This window comes from Atractosteus spatula, chromosome 7 (genome assembly GCF_055471065.1).
Source record: "Atractosteus spatula isolate fAtrSpa1 chromosome 7, fAtrSpa1.hap1, whole genome shotgun sequence".
Taxonomy (NCBI): domain Eukaryota; kingdom Metazoa; phylum Chordata; class Actinopteri; order Semionotiformes; family Lepisosteidae; genus Atractosteus; species Atractosteus spatula.
The window spans coordinates 59058471-59086263 of record NC_142712.1 but is presented as its reverse complement, the minus strand read 5'-3'; the positions used below and the strand labels follow the sequence as shown (position 1 = coordinate 59086263).

General features: G+C 46.9%; 1 protein-coding gene across 4 annotated transcripts; it reads right to left on the bottom strand.

Moving 5' to 3' along the window:
* Window positions 1–2928: 2928 nt before the first annotated feature.
* Window positions 2929–27499, bottom strand: ulk3 (unc-51 like kinase 3). Of its 4 annotated transcripts, XM_088921306.1 has the most exons (16): window positions 26932–27499; window positions 25971–26111; window positions 24258–24378; window positions 24002–24097; window positions 23437–23580; window positions 22406–22488; window positions 19214–19369; window positions 18302–18407; window positions 18053–18093; window positions 17140–17242; window positions 16636–16700; window positions 15948–16026; window positions 12450–12490; window positions 10596–10643; window positions 9102–9165; window positions 2929–4806 (listed from the first exon to the last, which is right to left on the bottom strand). In XM_088921306.1, exons 1-16 carry the CDS (start codon window positions 27028–27030, stop codon window positions 4790–4792), a joined length of 1404 nt encoding a protein of 467 aa, XP_088777432.1. In that variant the 5' UTR covers window positions 27031–27499; the 3' UTR covers window positions 2929–4789. The 4 variants fall into 4 exon arrangements, with proteins under 4 accessions (XP_088777432.1, XP_088777434.1, XP_088777431.1 ...); XM_088921308.1 differs by lacking the exon at window positions 23437–23580 and having other exon boundaries at window positions 26932–27474; XM_088921305.1 differs by lacking the exons at window positions 2929–4806; window positions 9102–9165; window positions 10596–10643 and having other exon boundaries at window positions 12097–12490.
* Between the last annotated feature and the right edge of the window lie 294 nt (window positions 27500–27793).

Here is a 27793-nt window from a genome sequence, read left to right as displayed (position 1 = left end):
GGTGACATTTCTTCACAGAATATTTTTCTCTGCCCTAACCTCTATGGACAAGGTGTTCTCACCACTTTGAAACATTGTATAAATCAATAGATTTTTCAGTCCACGTCCTTCTGGGAAATTAAACAGGACGGTTAGCAATGTCAGCTTTCCTGAAGACAGTGGTAAATCTCCAGGAAGATTTCTTACAAACCAATGCTGACACGTCTGGTCATTCTCTCAGGCAGTCATTCACCAATCAGTGAGTGGGACAGGGGTTTCCACACAGCAGCACATCAAGGGCTGAGCACAGCATCATGATGTGAGCTGGAATTCACAAGGTTATAGACCCCGGGACAGGCCAGCACTGCAGGAGCGGATGTTACCTCCCTGTAGGCACTGGTGTGAAACACAGTGTACTTGTCACAGGGAAGAAGGAAGACCCTCATCCCCCCAGCTGTTTTGGGGATACAACAGTGAGCCAAGCTGACCAAAATTGTTGATTCCAAACTGAGAACAAGAAGCATAATGGTTAATTCCATCTGAAGAAAAAAATAACTACAGCAGAGGTCTATGTCCTGACCACGGAGCTGGGTGGTCAAGGCTTGTTTCATCTTGAGCTCTAACACATGGACTGCCTGTGCTTTATAGGCCCTGAAGTACTCCTTGTAAAGACTCTTCCCAGTCCTGGAGACCTTATCGGTCTTGTGAGAACTGGCCTGAAAGCATCCTGGGACCTGCAAACCAAAGCACGGTGGTGTTTTATAATGGCCATGCCCTTTACTGCATGACAATGATCTGATGCAGTACGCCAAACGGAGTACAAACTCACCTTTTTAAAAATGTGATTTAAAACAGAGCGCGTTGCCCTGCAGCTCAGCTCTGGCCTGTAAATGCCCGTTCTGATGCTGCTGTAAAAGGGAACTTGTGCCTGTGTGGCAGCCTGGCACACGGAGTGCGAAGGTGAGAGGGGTGCGGTGTTTGTGTGTGGGAGCCCCTCTGACACACTGCTGGCTGTCCCCAGCGCTGGGCAGGCAGGCTGAACTGGACACCCAGAGAGCTCCGGACGGGTTCTGGGAAAGCAGTCAAAACACACAGAGGCGCGGGAGCCAGGGGGTGTGGGGCTACAGTGGCGGCAGTGTCTTGGAGATTAAGGAAAAAAGAAAAAAACAGACCCCCGTCCTCATGCAAGCGCCTGTGAATGTGCGGGAGCACAGTGGGGTACACAGAGGGGTGGCTTTGTTTCCCATCCGCACAATGTCCTATTCATGGATCTCCAGGCTGGCTGGGGGCGGAGGGGGGTGGTGGGTTCCCTCAAGGATTAACCCCCCTCCCAGCTGCCTTATTAAGATGGCTGTTCTCAACCGGCCTCCATTCCTCTCCACGTAATTAACAATATCAACACTGTTGAGGGCCGGGAGAGAAAAGCTGGGCAGAAGAAAAGATTACAAGAGCTCTTGATGTGCTCATGATGAAATTGGGCCCAATTAAAAGTGCAGCAGTGCCGCTGGCTTTCATGTTACAGTGCTCTCGGTTGTGGATTTAGCTCAGACAGCATGGCTAGCCTCTCTGGGATCTACTGTATATTTAAGTGCTTGTGGAACTCGCCAGTCGACAGGATCAGACGTGGCCTCTGCTGGCGTGACAGGATGATTGCAGGGATACTCTTCTGTGCCACGTGCTGAACAACCAAGACCTCTAGAAAACATATACTGTACCAAAGAAATTCAGCCAAATACATTTCTTCTGCCTTTTGTTGTAAATGATGAAAACAGTTCTTAAACATTTAGAGAAGATTTTCTTAATATTTTAACTGTAGAAAACCAACAACTGCTGCTGTTTTTCTTAATTCCCAGAAATGTTTAAGATACCATTGAAGGGGCTTTAGTTGACAGTTTTGAATGCTTGCCTTCCTGGAGGAAGACATGGAGCCTGTTAAGTGACCTGGCATTATCAGTTAAGGAATCTAGTTTGTTTTGGGAGTTAAACTTATGTTGTATTTGTCGTAGGGCTTTGGGTAGAGATTTAGATCAAGAACAGGCGGCCTACTTTAGAACTTCAGACCACAAACAGCTGGCAGCCTTCTAGCTCTGAGGAGGGCTGATTCTCCAGGGTGGGTTTCCACGTCTAATAGATGTTGTGCAAATGGTGTTCAAGCTGGTGATCTGTGGCTTGTGCAGGAGAGAATGCTGGATGAATGTCAATAACCAGACATCAGCTGTAAAACCAACCGCCTCGATAACATGAATACACCCGAGATGGATCCACTAGAACCGTAGGCATAATGAAAGCATAATGCCATTGCCAAGGAGCTACTCACTCCTGACGTCAGAGCACGGATACAGGGCCTGGTGTCAGGTTCTCCGAGGAAGTAAAATATTGCTGCCTGTGCAGTCCACCCCGCCCAACAGGTCTGCTCCGCTCCAGCTTCTGGTGGCTCAGCCCAGAAGTGGGAGCTGAAGGCAGCTGATCCTAGGGTCCAGACACCAGTCAGAGGAACTGTAATCAGTGCCAGAGCCACCAAAATCAGAGAAAAAAGAACTGCTGGCCAGTCATTAGACTATTCTCATGAACAAGTGAGACAGCCAGCTGGGACTGCGAGTCACAAACTGAGGTGGCCCCTAGTAAAAGCAGGTAAAGACCCAATTGTTTTTGTCCATCCTGGGTCAAATGACATTGGACATAAACAGCACACCTTCTACAAGAACCAAATTCAAAACCTTGGAAACAATTCTGGGAGACCAGCTGGTTTCCCCTGATGTCCAGTTATCTGTGCAGAGGGATGGAGCCTAAATGAAATGAGCACTGGTTGCTAAAGGACAAGGATCCCTTCCCTCAGCTGTTTAAAACACACAAAATGACTGTTTTGTTGGTACAGTATGAAAGAAATTTAAAATTCTTTGGAAAATGAAATAAAATGAACCTGTCAAAGAAAAAGAGGAATCCAACAGATTAAACAAGAAAAAAAAGACATTTATTTTCCATTAAACTGGCAATCAAATAAATATATAAACTGGCAATCAAATATATATTGAATCATAGCAACATGTTTTTAAACAAAAGCAACAATAACAGCAGTAATGATGATATAGATGTCTGGAATAAAGAGGTGGCTTACTGGCACTACTCTGATAAAATAGTGGACATCTTGGTTGTGAAAAAGTTATCAGACTCTTTCCAGTTTCTGGGGATACATTTCAAGTATTGGTAAATAAAAGTCCCAAGTATCTTAATTCAGCATTTGCCACAGACTGGCCGTCAGGAACATTTGTATTACACACAGAACACAGCAAGGCACTGCTGGACTGTACAGTCCAGAGATTGAGAGTGCTGGCCATAATCACTCAGTCTTGTGACTGAATGGCTGTGATGAACAGCAGGTACAGTATCTTTCTGAATCTATTGTGCCAGTGATGTTGGGACTGTATGCTGCTGTTGGCATGATGAGTAGAATAAAGCTTCAGTATCGGTCCTTTTTGCTCATTCTGTGCCCAGTCCCCAGGAGTTTGTAAAAAAATGCATCATTCCATTGGATGAACCAGCCATGCTGCATGACGAAACACCCTAAAACCACTTTTTCTCACAACGGTAGGTGTGTTGCTCCTGGTTGCCAGAGAGGTGCTATGGATCAGACTTTCAGGGCTCCACCTCTGCACTCTGCTGCAAGAGCCGAGACTGAGGGACTGAAGGACTGAGCCCCCTGTTCACAGAGCCCGTTTGTGCACTAGAATTCTTCACAGGTGCAACAGCAGCCCACTCTGCACTCCTACTCTACTTGCACTCAGCCAAGGGGAAAACTGACACCGACCGAGAGCAAAACAGGTGTTTGTGAAAACAAAAGACTAAAACATAGAGAAACAAACAAGGAAATCTTTAAAAATCTGAAATTTAACACATCATTCACTTTCATTGAAAAAGCAAATACACAAATTATCAATAAGTGCAAAAAAACTAAACAAATTGTGTACTCGCAGGCTGATAAATCAACTCACTCAAGGGCACGCCTCCACAGCGAGTGTGAACACCAGCAAGCTCTGGTTCTGGGAGTGGAAGGCTGCAGGAACACCAAGCCTGTCCTGGGAGACCCTGCTCCCCAGACACATCCGAGTCCTACATCACACGGAGCTGCTAGAGCTACCGCAGAGCGAGCCGCAGCCTGCGGAAGGACTGTCGCTAAGCACAACCCAGGAAATGAATGGTGCAGAGTAGATCTCATGGTGCAATTTAAAAACAAATCATTATTAAGAACTTATTTCAAAATATTTTCTGAGGTGATTCTCTCTCCATTCCTTAATTTTAAAGTGTGCTCATTGATCAACTAATGCTTAATAACAATAATTTTGCATGTATGTGCAAGCTAACCATGCAGTTTCTTTACAGTTACAAACCAAGCTGTTGTTAACTACCTGAGCTCCAGTGAACTATAACACGACTGTTGATGCAGCTGTTGATAGTGAACTTGAAATGTAAAAAGTTGTTCTGCTATGTGAAGGAAGACCCTACTGGTCTGGATTTGAATAGCCCATTTTCTCCCAGGGCCTGAAGAGGACAGAGAGGCTTGAAGCCATTTCCCGACAGCACAGAGCACTGAATTCAGCAAAGCACGCAGTGAGCACAAGTTTCCAGAGCTGGGAAGCAGCCTGTCCCTGAGTGATCAGGCTGGTGCCACAGGGTCTGTGCCCATCCTGGCTGCGGAGCCGGCGGCGCTCAGGGGGGCCAGAGTGGGGGGGACGACGCTCTGTCCAGGTTTCAGCAACTGGGCCGGCCCGGACTCCAGCCCGCCCTCACACACAGCTCATGTCACTGGCCAGGGTCACTGCAAACAGCAGGCTAGGAGAGAAAACCGCAATTTCAACACAAAAACACACCCTCGTCAATCGAACAGTTAAAATAAGACATGAAGCATGAAGCATGATTGTATCACAGCTCTGGCCCTGTGTAACCTAGACAGGCAATATTCAGAATGATTTACTCTTCTTCGCAGTGCATCCTCCCTGAATACAAATCCAAAACTTTCTTGTACTGATTTTTAAATTAACTCTAATTATTAAGCTTTCTGAAACAATCTTCAATATAAATCCCTAGTGTAAAATAAAAATAAAATACAAAGTAAATACAATCTGAATAAAATGTAAATGGTGAGCAGATACGTTTGTTGATTGTTTGAGAGCTGTTGATCCCCTGGGATAAGTGAACCTGAGCTCAGGCTTCATGAAGACTAAGTGTTGGGCGTTTGAGCACTGTGTCCAGCCCTGACCAGCTGGCTGCAGCTGTGCAGGAGCAGCTGTCTGTCCGCAGGCTGGACAGGGCGGCGTGTCACACTGGCACCCACTCTGCTTTCCTTCAGACAAAACACGACATTTCACACGGAAAATTCTCTGCTCACACTTTTGCTCAAATTTTCTGCAATTGATTTAAGATCTAAGTTTGAAATATTTGATTAAGACCTTTAGACCTCAGTTCTGCATTTGCATATTTTGTGTTGGGGGTTGGGACGATTTATGTAAAATCAATATATACATAATTAAAACAGCTATATGAAATGAAGATTATATATATATACACATTATGTGCGTATATAATCTTAGTCTTACATTAGACTTTTTATGTATATATACACTTCCAATACCAAATCAGGCTGATAAATTTCGTAGGACACCAACTGGTATCACAGAGGAAGTTTCCAGCATTCCCAGACTGGAGCAGGGAACACTCTTGGATGTGCACGACGGAGCAGGGGAAATTTGAACCGAGTGCTCTGGACTGAGAGAGAACCGGGCTAGAGAGAAATGAAAGTAGGTTTTCAACTGAAGAAGAAACTCCACTCTCACGCAGCCCGTGAGAGGAGAGCTCCTCAGCCAGGAGAGACGTCCAGCCTGCCGGCCCAGCTGAGCCGTGCGAGAAATCCCTGGTGCGTGTTGTTTCTAGGAAGCAGGGATCATTAGAAGACTGTCAGCTGGGCTCTGTATAAACATTGTTCAGCTGCTGTTTTGGCTGGGTCTAGTGTTGTGTTTGTGGGCCGGAGAGGGTCCTGAAACGTGCTCCCTGCATCACAGACCAGGGCTACGCTCTGCTGCAGAGGTCAGCCCTGAGGCACATGGGGGGGCACAAGCCAAGCAAAACCATGTGCTGTTGGAGAAGTATGCCCACATTGAGCTCTATCAGCAGCTGAAGAGTGCTGGAATTATTGCTTTGGGTTTACAGGTACCGTTTTCTGCAGACTGTCCACAGTGCTGTAAAACAATCCCCACCAGCTCTGCAGGGGGTGTGAAGATTAGCTTTCAAAATGAGAACAGAAAACCAAAAGCAAAAACCCAACAGCTCAGGCCACATTAGGGTGAAACTGCCAGAGCTGCTGCTGGAGTTCTAGCTAATTCCACAGTTTTTACTCCATCGTGGTACTGTTACAGGTTCCATCGCTCTTTTAATTCCCATATTATGGTTCAAGTGTAATCCAGAATCACCACACCTGCAAGTACGACCATGTGCCAACTGGTGCAGTTCTGCTCATGTGGGCCACAGCATTTTTGGTTCAGCCTGAACACTATCCTCTACTGCTTCTATCAATCAAATTATCAATTTTTAAGGCTCTTAAGTGGTCCAAACATAAAACTGAAGAAAACGCAGGCTGAGCACATACCGACAGAGTGGATATAATGGCCAGAAAGCTGTTTGCACAGAGGAAAAACTGAAACTGCATTTCATATACAAAGTAATGAATGCAGAACAAATGCCATCACTTGATAAAAAAGCTGTCAAATGCAGCCTTTCCTAACTCTGACAAATAAAACTCAGCATAAGTAACACTGATACTACATTAATCTGAACGTAGCAATCACACATACTACAGATAAAACTGAAAACCTAGTTTTCAGATGTTGGCTGTGCCCTTCACAGCGACGATGAAAAGTAGAGAGCGAAGGTGAGGCTGGGCCTCCGACGTCCCTGGGGAGCGAGACGGGAAGAAGGGGGAGGGGCCGCCAGCCCACAGCCCTGCCAAGCGCCCCTCTGCCCCAGCCTGTCTGACCTCCCGCGACTGAGGGCGAGAGCAGGACCGGGAGCCCGTACCGCAGGTCCATCGTCATGACCAGCCCTGGGAAACTGGCTCAGCGTCTACACTGAAACCAGCCCTGCTGCCCTCCAGCCCACACCCTGATACAGGGCTCCACAGGCAGTACACCGCCATTTCTCAACAAAAAATGGAAAAGGAGTGAAAGTCTGGAAATTTAGCAAACAATACATTGAACATGATATTTTGATTTTTTTTCGCAACTCTGTTTAATCGTTAAAGAAAACAACCAGCAGCACTGCACTGCTTGAAATCCCAGGAGCGGATCCAGAGCTGTTCTTTTTTTGTATATTAGGAGTTCTTTACCCTTTGTTCACATGCTTAGAATTTAAATCCAGCCCTCTAAAAATGCCATTTTCTACTTTACAGCACAGCAGATGCAGGTACCTGCCTTTATTCTGTACATTCTTCACAGGGCAAGGGCTAGACACGGCTTCACAGAGCACACTATTTCATGTGACAGGGCTCCCTCCCCTCCACACTCTAAATACTGTCTCCGAGGCTCCGGCCTCATGTTCCCCGAGTTCAAGATAACATAATGGACCTCCCCATTGTCCCGCCTCTCAGCTTGGCTGAGCAGAGACAGCAGGGGCTGCTTTTGGGTTCAGTGTTCAAAGGCACCCCTCACCCCCACCCGCCCCCGTCCCTCCAGCCCACAGAGGCCGGCCCCCCCGACCCCAGCCCAGGTGCCAGGAAGAGCTGGCCTGCAACTAGAATGAGCTCAGGAACTGGAGAATGAGAGGGAGGGATGTTTTCACTCAGTTCTGAAATAGCAGGGGGTGCCTGCAGGGTAAGAGCCAGATTCACTTTCACAAGGTGAAATTTATTGGATGGCTACACAGCTGGGGCAGGCTCTGATCCTCTGACCAAAGCGGGGCTAGAAGACCTCATTTTTAAAGCTCATGGACTCTAAGCCGAATTAATGATCATACCTTTGGTGCAAATTACACAGGGCTCTTCTGAACCCGAGTCTGAATCCGGTTGTATGTTTTAATGTAATGGCATTAAACTAGCTGTCAATCTCTTGTAATACAGGCATCACAGAATTGGTAGAATTTCTCACTTAGATCATTTATACCAGCCAGTGACGCTCATGAATGGTATTATAAACACTAGGTGACAACAGATCTCACTGGTTTTCTATAGTAATGACCACAGCCAGAGAGTAGCAGCTCTACTCCTGCAGTGGCAGGTTTTACATCCTCTCAATCAGCACCTGATTGACACCAGGAAAGCAGCTGATCTAGAGTCTTGTCATAACTTAATTAAGTCCTAAAGCTCTGAAGCTGAATGAAAATATGAAACTCCAGGATTAGAGCTACCCAATGAAGAGAAGGTACCATATACCTGACAAAACACTACTATCTGATCTCAAAGGAAATTGTAACTTAGATGTTCTTAGTCCAAGAGAAAGGTCAATACTTGTAGTCTCAGGAGCACAAATTACATTTTTTGTACATTAAATATATTTTATTTTTTGTTTTTGTTCATTTGGGGTTAAATATCTGTAGGTGTAGGTAAATTCAGATAAAGGAAAAGTTATTTCCGTCTCCCTCAAGATACCAGCTATGAGAGCGCCAGTCGATTATTAAAAATGTTCTCTCAGCGGAAACAACTCTGCAGTGTAAATAGCGCAAGAGGTGATGTTCACGTAAAGAATTAGTTGATTTCAAGATCTAGAAAATTGTAATAAAACCTAAATAACCTACAGTACTCTCATTAATAAAACATCCTTAAAAAAGGACAGTCAGTCTGGAAGAGTAACTGCAGAAAGCCACATCCCAGGACTGTTCTGACCAGATTTTACACACCTCCTCCATCATCAGCTCGCACTGGCAACAGGAGGTGCTTCTTCGAGCCAGTTTGCACCCGGAGCATGTTGATGACTTGTACTGTACATGCATGAAGCTCAGGGACTGTGCTCAGAGAGCAGACTAATATACTGGGATTGGCTGCAATAAAACCAGCACGATGGGCCTCCAGTTTGGGACCACTTTGTTCTGCATCATATTCCACACTGATTCATCCCCAATCTGGCAGAGGTCCAAATACTCACAGCTCTTCACGGACTCAGAGAGAGGATCCCTGTCCATCGAAGCTTCTGTCTGTGTCTCCCTCATCTGAGAAACACATAAGGACACTGTCACCACATTGTCCAGGCTTAACCCCACCCCAACCCACCCCAGCCCCAGCCCCTCTCCTTTCAGCCCCAGGCCTCTCCTCTCAGCTCCAGCCCCAGGCCTCTCCTCTCAGCTCCAGCCCCAGGCCCTCTCCTCTCAGCTCCAGCCCCAGGCCCTCTCCTCTCAGCTCCAGCCCCAGGCCCTCTCCTCTCAGCTCCAGCCCCAGGCCCTCTCCTCTCAGCTCCAGCCCCAGGCCCTCTCCTCTCAGCTCCAGCCCCAGGCCCTCTCCTCTCAGCTCCAGCCCCAGGCCCTCTCCTCTCAGCTCCAGCCCCAGGCCCTCTCCTCTCAGCTCCAGCCCCAGGCCCTCTCCTCTCAGCTCCAGCCCCAGGCCCTCTCCTCTCAGCCCCAACCCCAGGCCCTCTCCTCTCAGCCCCAACCCCAGCCCCAGGCCCAGCCCCAGGCCCAGCCCCAGGCCCAGCCCCAGGCCCTCTCCTCTCAGCTCCAGCCCCAGGCCCAGCCCCAGGCCCAGCCCCAGGCCCAGCCCCAGGCCCTCTCCTCTCAGCTCCAGCCCCAGGCCCAGCCCCAGGCCCTCTCCTCTCTGCCCCAGCCCCAGGCCCTCTCCTCTCTGCCCCAGCCCCAGGCCCAGCCCCAGGCCCAGCCCCAGGCCCTCTCCTCTCAGCTCCAGCCCCAGGCCCAGCCCCAGGCCCTCTCCTCTCAGCTCCAGCCCCAGGCCCAGCCCCAGGCCCTCTCCTCTCAGCTCCAGCCCCAGGCCCAGCCCCAGGCCCTCTCCTCTCTGCCCCAGCCCCAGGCCCAGCCCCAGGCCCTCTCCTCTCAGCTCCAGCCCCAGGCCCAGCCCCAGGCCCTCTCCTCTCAGCTCCAGCCCCAGCCCCAGGCCTCTCTTCTCAGCTCCAGCCCTCTCATCAGCCCAGGGCCCCACAGTTGTCTGGCAGCAGCTCAGGGCAAAAAGCCTTGTCTGGGCTGAGGTTCAGAGAGGAGAGCAGACCCGAGTCTGTTACAGGAGGATCTCTGTGATGCCTCATGCTTTCATCTAGTGGCAAACACCAACTCATCTAGTGGCCTCAAACATACAGACTCGGAACAAACAGATCAGCAACAACTGGGTGACTTCTGGCTTTGAGGCAATAGTGACGGTTTTAGATTATTTGTTAAGTTACTTTGAGCAAGAATAAAAAAGGCTCTGTTTTTACATTGGCATCACTTGTCTTAAAGGAGCACTATGCTGCAATGTTCAGAAAACCTTAAAATATGATTTGGTCCAGCTTAAAAAAAAAAAATTCTAGAAGAAAAGATTCCTCGCCTTTCCATGCAGCTTTAGCAGGTTTTTCTACCCTGCGTCAGTGATGACAAGGCACACGCTGAGCACCTTCAGACAAGCTCTCACTGCGGCAGAGGTGGGATATTTACTGTACCTTCAACTGCTCTTTGAGGTATTCTGCTCTGCTCATCAGGCTTTTAATCTAGAAAGGCAAACACATCCATTCATCAATGAATCATGATTTTATTCATTACTGATACTTAAACACTTTCAGTTCATTATCAGTACTGTCAAACCCATAGAGGAAAACCGCAATGCAACACTTTCGCTAGGCAGCCAGTCTTTCAAAATGAAATCCACAGCTCCCGCACATTTCACCACGAACCCTTAATATCAAGAATTTTGCATTTCTGTGTAAAGCTCAATTCATTCCAACAAGGTGGGAGATCCCTGAGAAAGTGTCCTTTCTGCCTATTTCCTTAAATAACTCAAGATCTTTTTCTCCTATTGCTTCCATCTATGCAGAACACAGTGGCCTGTGCTCCTCTCCATCATGTGCCTGGAGTCTTTCAGACAGAGGATACGCAGAGCTGTCAGGTCAGCTCACATCTGTGTCAGATGTCCCTCATTGCAGATAAAGACATAACACATACTCACATAACGCACACTGCACTGCCAGAAGAAAGAAATGGAGTCTCTTACTGATGACCTTAAGGGATCCTTAAAGCTCTAAAACAAGGTTAAATAATTTTGTTTTTACCTGTTGCTATTTAATTTTAGTGCTAGAACTCAAAAAAAAATGCCAGTACATGCATTACCTCAAATCGTTAACACCTGCTATTTTAAAATGAACCATTTATGAAGACTGATTATTCATCTATTCTGATAAATAGAACAGATTAAAAATGAAGTTATCGATTTGCTCGCAATCTTTGTTTGCAGCTGATTCTAAAACATATTGTATCTTAAAAAATAAAAGGGGGGTTACTAAAAATAACTACAATTAAGCCAGCTTTCAATGCAAGTTTTTGACTGTACATGCAGAGCATGCTTCAATAACCAACAAGTACATCAGAGATGATTCTGACCTCCCTCAGCTCAGAGTCTTTTTAAGATTCTCGACTCTGATCTACAAGGCTGCATGTAAATTAAATTTAGTTGCATGGAACAACACTGAGGTTATTGAAGCTGTTTTTGTCAACACATGTTTTTGATTTTCCACACTTCTGAGCTAAGCATTAGATTATTATAGCGGCATCTGAATTTATTTAAACACCAATAAAACTTCAAATGAGGGCACCACAGTCTCAGCGTCTTTAATCTTCCCTTTTTGTTATTGAAGTCTGTCTATGGAAAGTCTACACAATAACTTTTCTTTCACATGCCAAATTACATGAGATAATCAAATTTATGCCTCATGAAAATAACATCATTATTTTAAGATTATTTAGTTTTTTTTCAAATCAGGAAAAAAAAGTCATTCTAAGGATCGAACTCCAGAGGTCCATGTGTGTCTTTCTTCTAATCAGGTATTAAACACTATTACTTCACTAAGGCCCGTTGTGTCTGAACAGCTTGAGTAAATAGGTGAAACCGTTATGAACAGGGCACGGCCCAGACAGAACTGCCGTCTGCTCAGATTAAAGACCTGTGACATGCAGAGAGGATCGGCTCTGGCCAGAAGGACTCCGAAGAAGCCCTGGACACCACTGCCTTCTTGTTCTTCACACTAGCTCAACCCCAGCTCGAACCGCGGGCCAGCCTCTACATCCTAACTATCCAGCAGGTATGGTGTGAATTGTACGGGTCTGTTAATATTGGCTGAAGCGACGTCTTCCTTTTTCAGTTCCACCGTTCTCCAGCACGAGGGGCGGGCCTCTATTAGCCACGCCCCGAGTCGTGGGGGCTGCTTCCTGCGGGTGTCCCCGTGGGGCGCAGAAGTACGACGTCTGCTGCTGCTCGACACGCGCTTCTCCTGCCAACAGCCCGGCCGCAGAGACGCCCTCACCTCCCCATGCAGCAGCTCCCTCCTCCGGCCCTGAGGCTCCGCTGCAGAGCACAGAGAGAAGGAGACCAGTCACACCACAGGCGCCCATGATCCATGTGCTTTCTGTATTAAATACACACTCATTAGCCGCACCGCTAGCAGCCCACAAACAGCATGCTGGGCCTTGAGCAGCGTATGGGATGCACGCCAGTAGGGTCTGGAAATACCTGCAGTACAATTCCATGCCTTTCTTTCAGTAGGATTGCCTTCTGTCAGGGATTGAACAGCACATTTCACCAGTTTCTGGCCAGGGAGGGCGATGGAAGGCGAAGCCTGTCTCGGGCTCCCAATCCAACTACACACTGCCCGCCAGCGAGAGAGGTGATGTATCTGGAGATTCCTAGTATTTTGTCCCTTGAGTACAGCTCTCGTGCTACAGTGCAGTCCCAGCAGAGCCAACAGCCATAAAGCACCTGCATGAATGCTGCACATTTGTAAGTTCTTACAACCTCAAAGCCATGTGGACTACCCTGCGCAGACAGGCTGCACAACCTGCGCAGACAGCAGAGGAAAGCCAGGCAGGCAGACAAGGCCTGGTCATCTTGGAGAGGATTTGTCCTTCATACCATTCAACCACAGGCTTGAGATCAAAGAGGGACTGATGCTGATCTTATAGCTAATTCATGAGGTAGAATCAGTGCCTCAGGAGGACAGCGTAGACTCCTTCGGGACAGATCCCGAAGCACCTTGGGGCAACCTTGTTGTGAAGGGCGCTATATAAAAATAAATTGAATTGAATTGAATTGAGATCCACACTCCTGACCACAGCTGCTGGTCACCACACCTGCAGCAGGACAACAACTTGAGAAGCACACCGTGACATGTCCAGCGATCATCGTTCCACTTCTGCATCCCGATAGGTTTGAAAAACACACCTCTTGAGGATGGGTGAAAATCAGTACTACTGCCAGGAACATTCATTCTTCCTGCATCTGAAAAGGTGTAGGCGTTTTGCTTTATACACCAAAATGTTTTATCACAACACACCAATGTTTCTGTAAAACATTGACAGACAAAAGTCAAGTGTGCCAGACAGTGAAAAACAGACACAGGAGAGTGGCACAGGACAGAACCACACAAATCAAGCCACAGAGGGTCACTGAGAAGAAACCGCCTTAGTCTGGCTAACATTCAATGTTAGAGATCTGCCTCGATCCTGCTGGAAAGGGGGGCTTTATTTAAGCACTTCTCTATTAGAATAAAGAAGTTTTTATTTGTTTCCAACGTATAATAATACTGACAAATGAACTGCGCTAGCTCAATTTGAAACAGATGGCACTACTCATATACCACACACATGCACTGGCATTCTGCACACTGAGCTAAGAAAACCCACATCTGGCTTGTCCTGTGAGGGGTGTCTGTCACCAGATGAGGTAATCGAGCGGCTGAGTTAATAAACGCTAACCCACAGCCAAAGAAAAACAGAGATCTGCTCAGACAGGGTTAGCAGAAAAGCTGAAGTCAGGCCTTTAATGAGTGCATTACTAGAAAACAAAATGAGAAAACCCTGGATATTTACAACTTCTCAAGATCAACACAAACCTGATTTTTCAGTTTTTTACCATCTTTTTTACTTTTTTGGTATTCTGCTGCAAAATGAAAAATGTCTTCATTTTTTAATAATGTAATAATCTATGGTCTTTTTCTGATCAATACAAGACCAAATGGAATATCTTGTTAAGGAAGACTCATTTTTACAGATTTTTGGTAGTACTTTGCTGTAGACTGATAATTTTAAATTTAGGAATTAATAACATTTATTAATTGATAACATGCCACAACATTTGTATTCATTATTTGCATTTCTGCTGTTACTTCTGATTTAATTCTAGGTTATAAGAACATAAAACAGATATAAAAGAAACCGCAGTGCTCAAGAGACACAGCAGTGTGGCACAATTAACTTACACTGCACCACTCACAGCAGCAAGGAAAGATATCTCAACATCCTAGTGCTTCTGTTGTGGTCATAAGCTGTGCACCTGAAATTAATATGCTCTCAATGAAAATCTTGTAAAACTATATGAAAGGGCAGGAATGTGTGGCTTTATTAAAGACTTTATAATATCACAGGTGGAAATGTAAATTAACACATGATCACATAGAAAGAAAAAATGCAGGACTTTTCACAAGCTAAGATGTCTAATTAAAATAAAAATACACCAGAAAGACTAAATTCAGATAGCAAAACTGCAAGCAGCTTAAATATACAGCTCTATATATAGCCTTAGCCTAAGCCTCAGGGCAATTTCTGCAGTCCTGAAAGGGTTCAGAAAGCGAGCCAACAGCAAAGTGTGCAGTTCTTATAGCCTCATGCACCAAGACGGACATTGAAACTCTTCCATTTGTTTCGCTATTTTATTATTAAAACTGCATTGATGTGTTCAAATTGTCTTATGCTCTCCTTATTAAAGCTGACAGGTTCCAGTTCAAGAGTACAAGAAAGGCCTTAGCATTTTGAAAAGAGAATCCTTGAATGTACAAACAATTAAGGAGAGCAGGTAGAGACAGGAGAACGCTGAAGAAAACAGCAGAGGAGTGCAGGGAGCTGTCCAAAGTGTGCTGACAGAGTTTAATTTATTAAAAACTTTAAAGGGTTTTTAATTATTTTACCCAACTGTCCCTCATAATTCACAACAGTTCCAAGCTACAGGACACGTAGCTCATATGTAAGGAGAGAAGGAGCTACTGTGAGCCCATCTCTGGTGTATGAGATGATGATTTTCATCTAATATTTAAAATCTTACACTTCAATGCGTGTCGAACAAAATATGGATCATAACAAAAAAATTGGCAAGCAGCATAATATACACTGTATCAAAGACACTCTGCGAGATTTGTCACATCGCATTGTAATAACACAATTAGTGGCTCCAGTTTTCAGCATTCAGTTCCCAACTGAATTCCTCTCTTTAAACCACAACCGATATGTTTTACATGACCCATAAAGGTAATTTACACCTCCTGGGTTAAGGATCCTTCTTATCAATCATTACAATTTAATTTGTTCTGAATGCGATTTGCAAACAGCACATGCAGCTGTTTGAAATATTTCTGTCAGGTGATTACATTCAGCCGATTTTCAAAATAATAGCATTAACATGAAAACAGCAAGAAATCAGAGGATAAATTAGGTATGTGATGGAGGAGAGACCTCGAACTAGTGTGCAGACCACACACTGCCTTTCAGAAGGAAACGCAGATACAGTCATTTTCATCCAAAGCAAAATACATCTGCAGACATTTATTCAGCTGGGTATGTTATTGGAGACTTTCGGGTGAAGTACCTTTCTCAAGTGTACAACAGCAGTGTCTCAACTGGGATTCGAACTCACAACCTTCCAGTTACAAGACCAGAACTCTGACCCCTGAACCACAGTGCTGCCCCTCCTAACTGCTGTTAAACGTTTGTTATAGCTAATTCTTTCCCATCAGCGCCTGGGTGTCCACCCTCACCTGCCAGCACCAGCAGCAGCTCGCCTAGACTCTGCTGGTACAGGTCCAGTGTCTCCTGGCTCTCCTGGCCTCCCTCCTCCTGCAGGACAGACAGTTACTGCACAGATTCTCTCACACCCACATCGGGTTTTCCTAAACACAGCAACTCGCGAAGGGTCATCGCTCTGAGCCGCTGCCAAGAACAGAAATCAGTTTAAACCAGTGGGTGAAAATTTTTTCATTGTGCAACACAGAATCTGTGATGCCAACATGATTTAAATTTAGTTTTTTAAAATATTTTTGCTTTAAAAAAAATAATTCTGCATTTATTTATGCGACATGGGGGGAGAATGTCCTCTTCATCTGTAGACAGTGAGCTCCGTGCTTCTGTCCAACAGCTCAGCACTGATGAAAAGATGGCTGTGTCCAGGAAAGCCCTGGCCTGTTAACTCCAGGCCTCACCCAACTGAGCAAACATCCAGTCTCAAACCCGGGATGTGTGGACCACAGCCTCTAGCTACATATGCAGTGAGCACCTTTCCCAGCAGAGCCACTCTGGGCGCCAGAGGGATCAGGTCTTTAAGAGGAGCTCCTTCTTTCCCTGCTGAATTGTGAGGTCAATAGGGGGCACTATACAGCGGAAATCCTGATCACCATTCCAAACACCAGGAATTCCGGAGAGGACGGACAGATGGCAGTCCTGCATTACCTGGGCTATAGCCGCAGACGCCACTTCCAGTGCGGAGAGGAGCCGGGGAAGACCGCGAGACATTTCTGGGGAAGGACATGGGTCAGGTTAGGTCTCAAAGCAGTGCTAGAGACATTGCCATTCTGTACTGCACCCTAAAACACCAGACAAACTGCCCTCCTGTCTCTCTTCGCAAACCTGTTTGTCAAACTAGAATTTTGATGGGTTTCTGCACTGCAGCATTTACTGCTAAAACAACCCGAAAGATTTTAAACTGTACCGCAAAAATGCCTCATTATCAAGAGGTGACAAATTATATCTGTAAACAAGGATGGATCTCTTAGACAGTTAAAAAAATATGCATCAAAGGAGCAGTTTTTGAAAACCAAAATCTGAGCTAACTTCCCCTTAATATAGTACAGTATTATCCTGAGGGCAAACTCAGCCTCTCATCAAAATTACACTGTCCCTTGTGTGCATTAAAACATTATTTCTTAACTCAGTAAGCTTTAATACATCTCTTACCTTTCAAAATGTCCCTGGCTGATTTGGCTTCTTCAAAGATGATTTTGTTGTCTGATGCCACCAGTGCTTTGAGCTCCTCAGCTCTGGAAACATACTGGTTCACCTGAAGGAAAGCTCAGCATCAGTCACTGACCAGCCTCTGTCCTGCTACAGACACGGACACTGACACACTATGGGAAACCTCAGCATCACCTGCCCTAGTGCACGGCACTACAGTACCACTTACCAGAAAGACCCACTTACAGTACTACAGAGCAGCTGGCAGCGGAAACTAAGCCACTTTGATTGGTCTCTGTCAGACCCCCCATCAAGCAGCTCAGGGTAAGACTCACAGGTGATCCCCAGCCACTCTCCCTAACACGACGAAGCCCACTCTAGAACACTCTGTTCTAGAGTCCCTAGAACATGACTCGTAGAAGAGCCTAACCCTAACCCTTTGATGGTGAGCCATCCAACAAAATAAATCTTTTAAACACATTTTCCGCATAGAGATTTAATTCTGCAGGACAAAAACCCAGTTAAGACTTTGTCAAATATTTGCTTAAATTTTCATGTTACTGTCAGTACATTAACAACATATCTGTCAAACTTGCAAAAACCAATCGAGATTTTGGTATTCGTTTTTTTTTTTTGAGTTGAGTCAATGTCCACCACCCCTTACCCCCACATCTCCCTGGGACCCCAGAACCCCATCATTCCCACAGCTGCCCCATGGCCATCCTTGGGAAGGGGCGATCTGACCCCGACTCTCCTGTGACAGCACCACTCTCTCACAGGCAGATGCCAGCGTCTCAAGGGAACAGTGGGAGCGTGCCGCCAGCGCTGTGCTTCTGCTTGTCCCTCAGAGAAGCAGTATATGAATGTCGCAGTGAGAGGAACTCATGACACTTCGCCCCCGATCCCTGCGACTCACCTTCTGTCTCAGCGCCTCTTTGCGCTGGATGTCAGTCTCATCTACAAAACACAATAAGAACAAGTTGTCTGGGGCCAAAGAGGAAACTCAAACACTGCAGAAAGATTAAAGCATTTACAGGCATTTCTCAGGTACTATAGTACTATAGTAGGAAATAGTAGTAATCTCTATTTGGGACATTTTCTTGCCCAGAGGCTGAAGGGCCCGCAGGCAGTGGAATGGGTTCAGAGGGCAGTAGCGGCTCCTTACAGTGGATGGCCGGGACGAAGTGCTCCAGTGCGCTACAGTAGAGGGAGAGCGCTGCTGACCAATCCCCCCGCTGGTCTTTCTGGACAGCCTTGACCACCAGCTCTGTCTGGGTGAGACACACACAGAGAGACAGTGGACACTCGCCCCACAAAGCAGGCATGCACCCCGAGACACAAGGCGACACCCTGCCCTGCTGCTCCACATTGCAGTGAAACACAAACGCATAGAAAGGGAACTTTAACATCGCAAGAGTTATCAGGTCACTCTAATGACACAATCCAGTGAAAATTAGAACTGGAATCCAAGTATCAAGGTTGATTGAAACCAAAAAATAAAACCCGTGTACAAATGTATGCAAGAAAAAAATTATCTCCATTCCATTTCCTGCAAAATCACCTTTTTCCTTCCTAAATTAGTAGCTAATCAACTTTTCACAATTACGTGTGAATCATCTCCACTTCATTCTAAGCCTCCTAATCCTAGAGAAAATTCAGATGATGGGTTTGCACAGGTCCAGACCACAGTCCACTGCTGCACAAGCCCAACAGACACCTGTCCAGCTTCTCCCAGAACCTGGCCCTCTGCTCCCTCCTGCAGCGTCGGTGTGGGTGGTACTGTACAGTCACACCTCCTAGAGGCACGAGCAGGTTCTACCATTTACATCTGCCTTTAGCACAACGATACACTACAAAACAAATCTCAAGCTGCTCATTGGCCACCGAAAAATAACACTTCCGATAAACATTACCATGGGAAAGCAAAAATGGGCTGAGACCTGTGAGCCTCTCCAGGACACTGAAGCACCGACTACACACTTCATTCTTTTGCTTTCTATCTCCTCTTTAAAAATGGAATTAAATGGTTTTTCATTGGTGGAAACTCTCCAAGCCCGGAATCGCCATGGGGACTCACGGCTCTCCCCAGGCTCTCCGCGCTGGGCATGTGCTCCAGGTCGACGAAGGGGTGAGCGAAGAACGCGGAGAAGGAGATGCGGCTGTCGGGGTCTCTGTCCAGCAGGCGGAGCAGCAGGTCTCGGCAGTCCCGGGACACGCGCACCCCCGGCGGCAGCTGCAACACAGGAGACAGTGGCCTGGCCAGGGGGACCCCAGTTTCCACAGCAGCGCTCGCACCAACACCTCCCCTTTAATCAGCAGCTCACCCACCGTTATCCACACATCCCGTCAAAATCAATACTTCAGCCCTGCAGAGAACCAGGCAGCGCCGGGCTCCTCGCTTCTTTACTGATGTCTTAACAGTCTTTCTTTAAACTCTCCAGCCGTTCCCACTTACTTTTGCTTTACATTTTCTTGTTTTTGCTTTCAGAACCAGAATTTTATTAATTTTCCTCATTGATTTTCCCATTCTTAAGATGTGAAATTTCTAGCAATGTGAATTTGTTTTTTCTATCAATTATACTTGTAATTTCCTATGAACACATACTGGTGTTGTGTAGTCAAGCTTTCCAAAGCCCCCTGGAGTTCAGCATGATCTAAAACAGGCGTCCTGCTAGACCAGCTGTTTTAGAAAACATACACTTTACAAGAACACTTCACTCTCCCCTTACTGAGCTTCATGCAGTAACAAAAAAATCCCTTTGGAAGCATCACAAAGCCTTAATGTGAGCTCTAATCACAGCTCAGTGCCCATTATCCGCAGTTTATAGGGACCTTGACTCCAGGAGATCTATGTGGATAAAATGTGCTGGTGAGGCGGGAAGCAGTTTAGAGGCCGTTGAACTGGGACCATTTCTATCTTTGTCTCAGTGAACGATACGTTGCCCTGCACAGACAGCCCGGACACTCATTTACAATCACATCGCTGTTAGCGTGACTCTGTTACTAGCATACTGTTGAATTCTGAACAAAAGGGGTTTTGCATCACAAGACAAAAGTATGAAAGAATAACCTTCCAGAAAAAAACAGCACAAGTTAATTTAAATCTCACATGAAACATGATTCCTCATAACTAAAACAACTACATCTGAGTGACAACATTCAGCAGGACCAAGACAGTAAAGTGAAGAAAACCTACTGGTAATTACAGAGCAAAAGCACAAACTGGGGGCCTCCCTCTCAGTCTCCAGCTCTCACTGTGACAACCGTGTTTCCCGGAGCTGTGCCTGTGCCGTGTGAACTCTGGTGTCTCAGCCAGCAGCCTGGCCACTCCTCTGACCAGGGGCTGGACACTGCACCTGCTGATGCGCAGGCACAGAGAAACGCGGGCGCCCCCCAAAATATCTCCAGACCACCCCCCTCCATTCTCCCCTCATCCTCCCACCTGGGCTGTCTGGCTCTCTTCCTGTCTGTCTTTACAAGGGGAAGCAAATTCCCAGACAGTCTGAGCAGGCGCCTGTCCCAGGGAGAGCTGCACCTCCAGCTGAAAGAGCCAGGCACTGCGCCACACTCCTGCACCCTCTCAGCCGAGCCGGGAGCTCAGCAGAGCCAAGCCGAAGAGAAAACTGCTCTTGTAACTCGAGCCTTAGCTAGGAGCTTACTGCTCCTCGGATTGGGAACTGTGTTCTGAGGGAAAGGAGAAATAATAGCCAAGGCCAGATCCAGTGCTGAGGACCACAGATCTGGGGGGGATATAATCACGTTTTGATCTAAAAGGCTCCCTGGTCATTTTTCTCCTCTCAGACCAAAGATACTGTGGGAAGTTTCTTTTGGGTGCCAAGTTCATGTCTAGGAATTCTTGGAGTTCTTGGAGGTTTTTAAACCCACATTTTAACCACAATGCCCACAAAAACCAGGACAGTTATGATTTTAGTTTCAATCAGACACAGACTTGGCTAAATAACAATAAAAGAAAAGCTGTTAAGTTTTTTTTCAGGCCCTTCGAGCAGGCAAACAATAGATCTGATTTTTTTTTTTCCAATAAGAGTCTGTGAAAAGAAAGAGATTTTTTCATGAGCAGACGGGACAACAGTCACATTATCAAGTATTCAAGATGACTTAATAAACTTAATAGACTGTGGTAAAATTATAATATGAAATGTGAGTAGCATTACATCAGTACAGAATAACTGCACATGATGTGTTCATGTATTCACTTCAAGAAACTTTACATTCTTTTCTGTATTATTTTCTTTATCATAGTTTATCTATGGCAAAACATATGGCATGGGATTGCAACACTATAAGATTTGCTCTCTATGCTATGCTCTCTAACACTATAATTCTTTGCTTGGTTTAGCAGGAACAAAGACTCAGCAGAGATGCTCTGACAAACTGGACTAAACTTGCGCAGGCTGCCCTCTAGTGGTGAAGAACTCTCCTCCTCTCATTCAAATCTTCCTTATGGCTCTTTCCACTCTTTTCCCAAAAACACAAATCCAATACACACAAGGTCTTTAAATATTTGATCACACTTTATCTCTAACTCCAAAATCTTTGGCAACACTGAATGGTGTGTAAACATCCATTTCCAGAGCTGCAGTCCAGCTGTCACAACGGACTGGTTCAGACAGAGCGGACTCTGAAACGGTCCCGCTGCGCTACTCGAGGTCGGCCGGGAGGTTGTGGCATTGGCTTTGTCATTCAAGAAGACACAGCCGTTTGTGAAAACAAGGGCGCTAACCCTGGTGTTCTGACTACATTTCACCTTAGACTTGTGGAATCTGTCATTCCTGAACTTCCTTACTTTGAATGATGAATCAGTTTCTCACTTCTCTGCCTGATCTGTGCAGTGGGGCTGCACCTCACTGGTGGGTGACTGGGGTCCCCTCTAGGTAAAGTGCTTTGAGAAAACTATTCCTCCGCAAGAGGAATTCTGATTATTATTAACTCTGAGATTTGTCCTTGAGGTTGCTAGAGAAATGCCCTGTCCAGCTGCTATCAGGGAGTGAAAAAGCATTTCTCTGGCCGCAAGGAATCGCATCAGGCAGGCAGCAGCCTCAAGGACACCTCCACCACGCGTGCTGGCGTCAGGACACTGAGGGTGCGGCATGGCTTTCAACAGATGTGGGACTGTGAAGGATGAAACTGGGTCCACTGGTGATATATCAGATGTTTGACATTGCCTCTGCTTCCTGCTGCGGGCACTGTGCTTGCCGGAGGGACACAGAGGGACACTTCCGCTCCTGCTCCTGTGGCAGGTGTGTCTCACCTCGATGGGCCGGTCACTGCGGATCTTCTCCTCCAGCTCAGTGTAGGACCGCGAGGCGAAAGGGGGCCGTCCGAACAGGGCCTCTGAACACACACAGGAGGCAACGACACAGACCGGGTCTTAGGCAGCGCAGCAGAACGCACGGTGCCATGGGACATCGCCGCATGCCAGGTGAGCCCTGAGGCAGGAGGCAGAAGCAGTCGATGTCCCAGAACACCGCAGGGCTGCAGAGCCACGCTGGCATGTGATAAGATACAGAGAGTATCGAGGTGTAGCGGGCCAATTGAAAAACAAAAAAGAAAAAGATTTAAATAAGTTATAAATTTTATTGATAAGTGCACTTTTCATAGATAAATCTCAAAGTTCAGTACAATTTAATGTATGCAACCTAATTAAAAGTTGCTACTTCATGGGCAATAAATACTGAAATTCTGATTGCTAGCAGATCAGAGGCTTGTACAAGAGCCTTAGATGAATGACCTTTTAGCAGCTGAGTCAGCAGAAAGGATGAAACTCTCTCCTTTCATCAGTAACCTTCCTTATGCACTAGAAGGGTCTGAAACTGACTGATTTCAGGAATCCAGAATAAGACCTCCTCCGAGAGGCCGAAGGCACCCAGCCACATTCGCCTGCGACAAGGCAGCGCTGTGGGATACCGGCAGGGGGATGGCCCACAGAAATAAACAGATTAATTCAGATGTATTCATAAACTTCAGGCCATGTAGTGATGTGGCATCTAGAACATGACCTCAAAAGCCTTCCATAAAGAAAGTAAATACCCCCAGTCCAGATGCCCTTTAGTACAGCCTGCGTTACATTTCCTGTAAGCGTCACAGAAACTAGACTGCAGACGTCACAGCGCTCCTCTTGGCACAGCGAGAGGTACTGGGAAGTTCTGTCCGGCCTCCCCAGCCAAGCAAAGGTGCAAACGAAGTCGCTCCCTGCGGAGCCCAGAGCGCCCCGGGGAACAGGGGACCCGCAGCGTGTGCAGCGCGACGCGGCGCGACCGGAGCCCCCCAGAGCCGCCTCACCGTACAGAATGACCCCCACAGACCAGAGGTCGACTCGGGCGTCGTACTGCTGCCTGCACACCATCTCCGGAGCCATGTAGAGGGGGGACCCGCGCAGCACGTGCTTCTCGTCCCAGGGAGACATGTACTGGGCGAAGCCGAAGTCTGCACACGGACACAGGGGCGGTGAGCGGGGCGCTCCACACGAGGCCTTGAAGGGCCCATACAGTGTAAACTACTGCCTACTGATCAGGACACCCACTGGAATATGCAAACATGAGCGCTCTGAAGGGAGTAAACGGGCTTTTCCAGATCAGAAAATGCAGCTTTTCTCTCTTGTGCATATCTATTCAATCTGAGTTTATTTCAGAGGGAACACTTAAAAATAGATGCAAATTCATCATGACTTTCTAATGAACAGCACTTTTATAACACCTGCTATCCTGTGCTGCTGTCCTGACGTCAGTAGTACTTCACCAAACTCAGCTCTGTCCACATAATTTCCTCCGATGCCACACACAGGTGTCCTGAATTCGGACCCACAGCCTGCAGGGGCTGTGCGCAGGAAGCTGTGGTCAGACTGTACCTGCCAGCTTGAGGACGCTGCCACTCAGCAGGATGTTCTGAGGCTTGAGGTCCAGGTGGCTGATATTCCGCTCATGGAGAAACTGCAGGGCGCAGGCTGCAGACACGCAACACAGCACAGTCAGGGCTCTGGTCTACCACACTCCCATCAGCTGAGCCACACACTTCCTGGGCGACAGCGTAAGGACAGCCTACGAACCCAGGACAGGGCCAGCAGGGGAGTTGGTCAAGCAGGAGCAGGAAGCGGCAGGACTCACCGAGCTGCTGCAGGAAGCGGCGGGCCACTCTCTCCGGCAGCATGTGGCGACTGCGAATGAAGCGAGACAGGTCGCCCCCGGAGCACCACTCCATGATCAGGTAGATATTCTCACTGTCCCACTGCAGCCAAGACAAGCATCATCAGTCCACCGCCCCCCCACCAGGAGAGCGCCCTGCGGACAGCTGCGGCTAACAACATAAAGAGCACACATCCACCTGTCTTTCTTCGGCTTTCAAATGGTTCTGTTAAATTTGAAATTATACTTTTATTTGCAACTACTGGTTTACTTCAGAATAAGTCCAGAAGTCAAAAACCTCCTTGAATTTGGTGTCATAAACGTTTAAGAAAGCAACATCCATTTTCTGTCCGTGGCCACAGTGTGGACCCCAGTGGAACCCCAGTCCAGTCTGCTGAAACTCCTGTCTGACATGTGTGCCTTGTCCCAGGAAAACATGTACAATGTACAGTACTCATCAAAGCTAAAGGCTTCCTCTCGAGATAAAGTAATTACTTACTTTCATACTTGTGTTTATAGGTCACCTGACTGGCAATGGAGTGACAATAATAAATCTGGACAATATTGGATCACCAAGATGACATTGTATATATCCAGCAACCTAACTGACTGCATCTCTTGCAGAATAAGCCCAGCTATTTACATTGGTGAGACAGGAAGAAGACTGGGAAACTGTTTCAGGGAACACGTCAGGACTGTGAGGATCAAAGATCGCTCCAAACCTATAGTTCCACATTTCTGCTCTAACGCCCCTTAACTGTTCGAAGTATCTTCTCCTATGCTTCATTAACTGCTGGTTTACCTTATACCTGAAGAAGGCTCCACAGCTGAGACGTCTCTTTTCTTTCCCATTCCGCATGGAATAAACCTTACCTGTTCCTTTACAGTCTACGCATGCTGATGCAGCTACCTGCTTGAACTTCAATAATAAATCTGGACCTCAAGCTGAAAAGGTTTGTGTAAAGGCAAGCTGGCCTTATTGCACTAGAACAAACATCACTACATGACGTTTAACAGGTGGAAAAGTGCCTTTTACTACTCCCCCCACTCAGTGAGCATGAATTAGTTTTAGAAAGCTCAGAGACTTTGGCCTCTTTAGAAAAACTGTCATGATACTGTAAGGCTTCCAGACCAACAGGCTTCCTCTACTCTAACAGTACATCTTTGCTTTCAGGCCTTGCAGACAGTCTCACAGCTTGGCAGCAGGAGCCAGACTGCTCCCCTCAGTGCAGCCCTCAGACTCTCACAAGCACCGTACTGAGTCCTGCCCTAGTCAGTGATGTCACACAGCTTGTGGGGAACAGCACCCTGGAGACACAGCGTTTCCTTTCTGCATCATCCGCAACATGTTTTTAAAAAGCGCACAACAACTCAGGTCATTACATCTCTGGAGACAACAGAGCAGTACAGGAACAAGTAATAGGTTTATTCCATGCTGAAAAGAGAAGAAAGAAAACAAAACGTTTAGGCTGTTGCGCCTTGTTCGTGTGTAACCTTACTCCACAGCCGAAACGTTGTGTTTTCTTTCTTCTCTTTTCAGCATTGAATACACCTATTACTTGTTCCTTTGCAGCCTACGCATGCTGACACAGCTACCCAGCTGAACTACTTCAACAGAGCAGTACGCTTTGCCCCTCAGGAAAGTGTCTGCAAGACCTTCAGAAAAGGGCTGTGTGTGGCTCCGAGATGGGGTACCTGGAAGTCCTTGAGCTGCACAATGTGGGGGTGCCGCACAGTCTTGAGGATCTCGATTTCCGTCAGCAGGTTCTCCATGGATGCCTTGTTCAGACTCTTCTTCCCCACCACCTTCACAGCCACCACCTCCCTGCTGTCCTTCTGCGAGACAGTCGCTGTGAGTGCAGCTTGTCCTCAAGTCCAGATCCCACCATTCACCTGCATCATGACTCTGCCCCACCCTTGAGCTTACTCTTCACCTGCTCCTGCACCCTGGAGCACATCAGGAAGTGTACCCAGTCTCCACGTGCAGTAGGAGAGTTTTCCAGAGACAGGACTCTCAACAGCATTCCTGCCCTGTGGTGGTGGGGCAGTGTCAGGAGCAGGGAAGGGTTTGGGAGATACAGAACTGAATCCTGGGTCCAACAGTGTATGTGACACAAGTGTATCTGTCTCCGTTAGTCAGAGATCATACATTTAAGTTCTACAAGGCTGGACTCACTGGAGTCACTTGGCTCTTGGAAAGAAATATCACAGTAAAAACAAACTGCAATCCTACAAATTGTATTTTTACACTGTGAATGTTCAACTTACATATATGTATTTGTAAAACACAACTTCAAAAATCACCAGCCAAGTTCAGTGTGCTTATGCGAAACCACTCGTTCATGAAAAACACAGACTCACGTTATCTGCAGTGCTACAGGCCACTGTATAGCTGTGTATGTGCCGCCTATATTTGCAAACACAACACCGATGCTGGTGGTTGAAGCGAAGGAATGGTGATTTTTCACACTGCCGAGTCTATATCAAAGCTTTTCAACAGAAACTCTGGTTTCTGACGGCCATATTTTGCAATAATCAAAATGAATGTTACTACTGCTACCAGAATCCAAAGTGTCTTATCAAAGTGGGGAAACTGTGAGCGCAATGTCGGTATTCCTCGGAAGCTCTGTGCACGGCAGAGCCGCGGAGAACTCACCTTCCTGTACGCCTTGTACACAGCGGCGTAGGTCCCGCTGCCCAGCCTCTCGGTCAGGATGAACTCGGACAGTTTCGGGGGAGCGAAGCCCGCAGCCATGCCGGCAGTGAGGCGGCGGAGCTCGGCTCAGGAGGCGGGCAGGCTTGGGGCCGCGGAGCCGCTCATCCTCCCCACTCCGGAGCCGGGCTGACTCGACATGCACCTACTTCCTTGTTCAAAGCGCTCTGGGAATTAAATGCACCAATAGCGCGTCGTCACAGATCCGAAAGAAAATCAGAGTTAAATGGCAATTTAATGCGATTGAAAATGCCAGATCTTTTACGGGCAGAGCTGTGATATATACAGTGCATCTAAACTTAACATTTTCCAGTAAGTAACGTTTCCAGCGGCTATGTAAGGTGACCCGATGGTTTTAAATAACGGTATAGAACAAGAGTTTCCGAACCGTTTTGAGCCTCGTAAACCTTAATACGTGTACTAGTCTAAATCTGTATACTAGGGGATTAAAACAGTGTGCTCAGGGCGATCACTTATGTATTCTCTGCAGACGTACTTCCACACCTGCCCAATGTGCATTTCTAACTCTGTTTCCATACTGTACACTGTACAACGTCACCGCGATTTTAGTTACGGACGAATGCGGTGCTTCCCCCTGGCGGTGAGATCCTGCATCGGCTCAGTACCTGCATCGCCGCTTACTGAAGAATAGAAGGGAGGCATGCTCAAATTACTGCAGAATACTGTAGTTTTAGTGGTGGTTGCAGTAATGATAGAATTAATAGAAGCAGCAATAACAGTAGTATAGTAATACTTAAGTTAGATGGATAATGTTTTAAAATGTTTTTAAAAATACTAAGCGAGG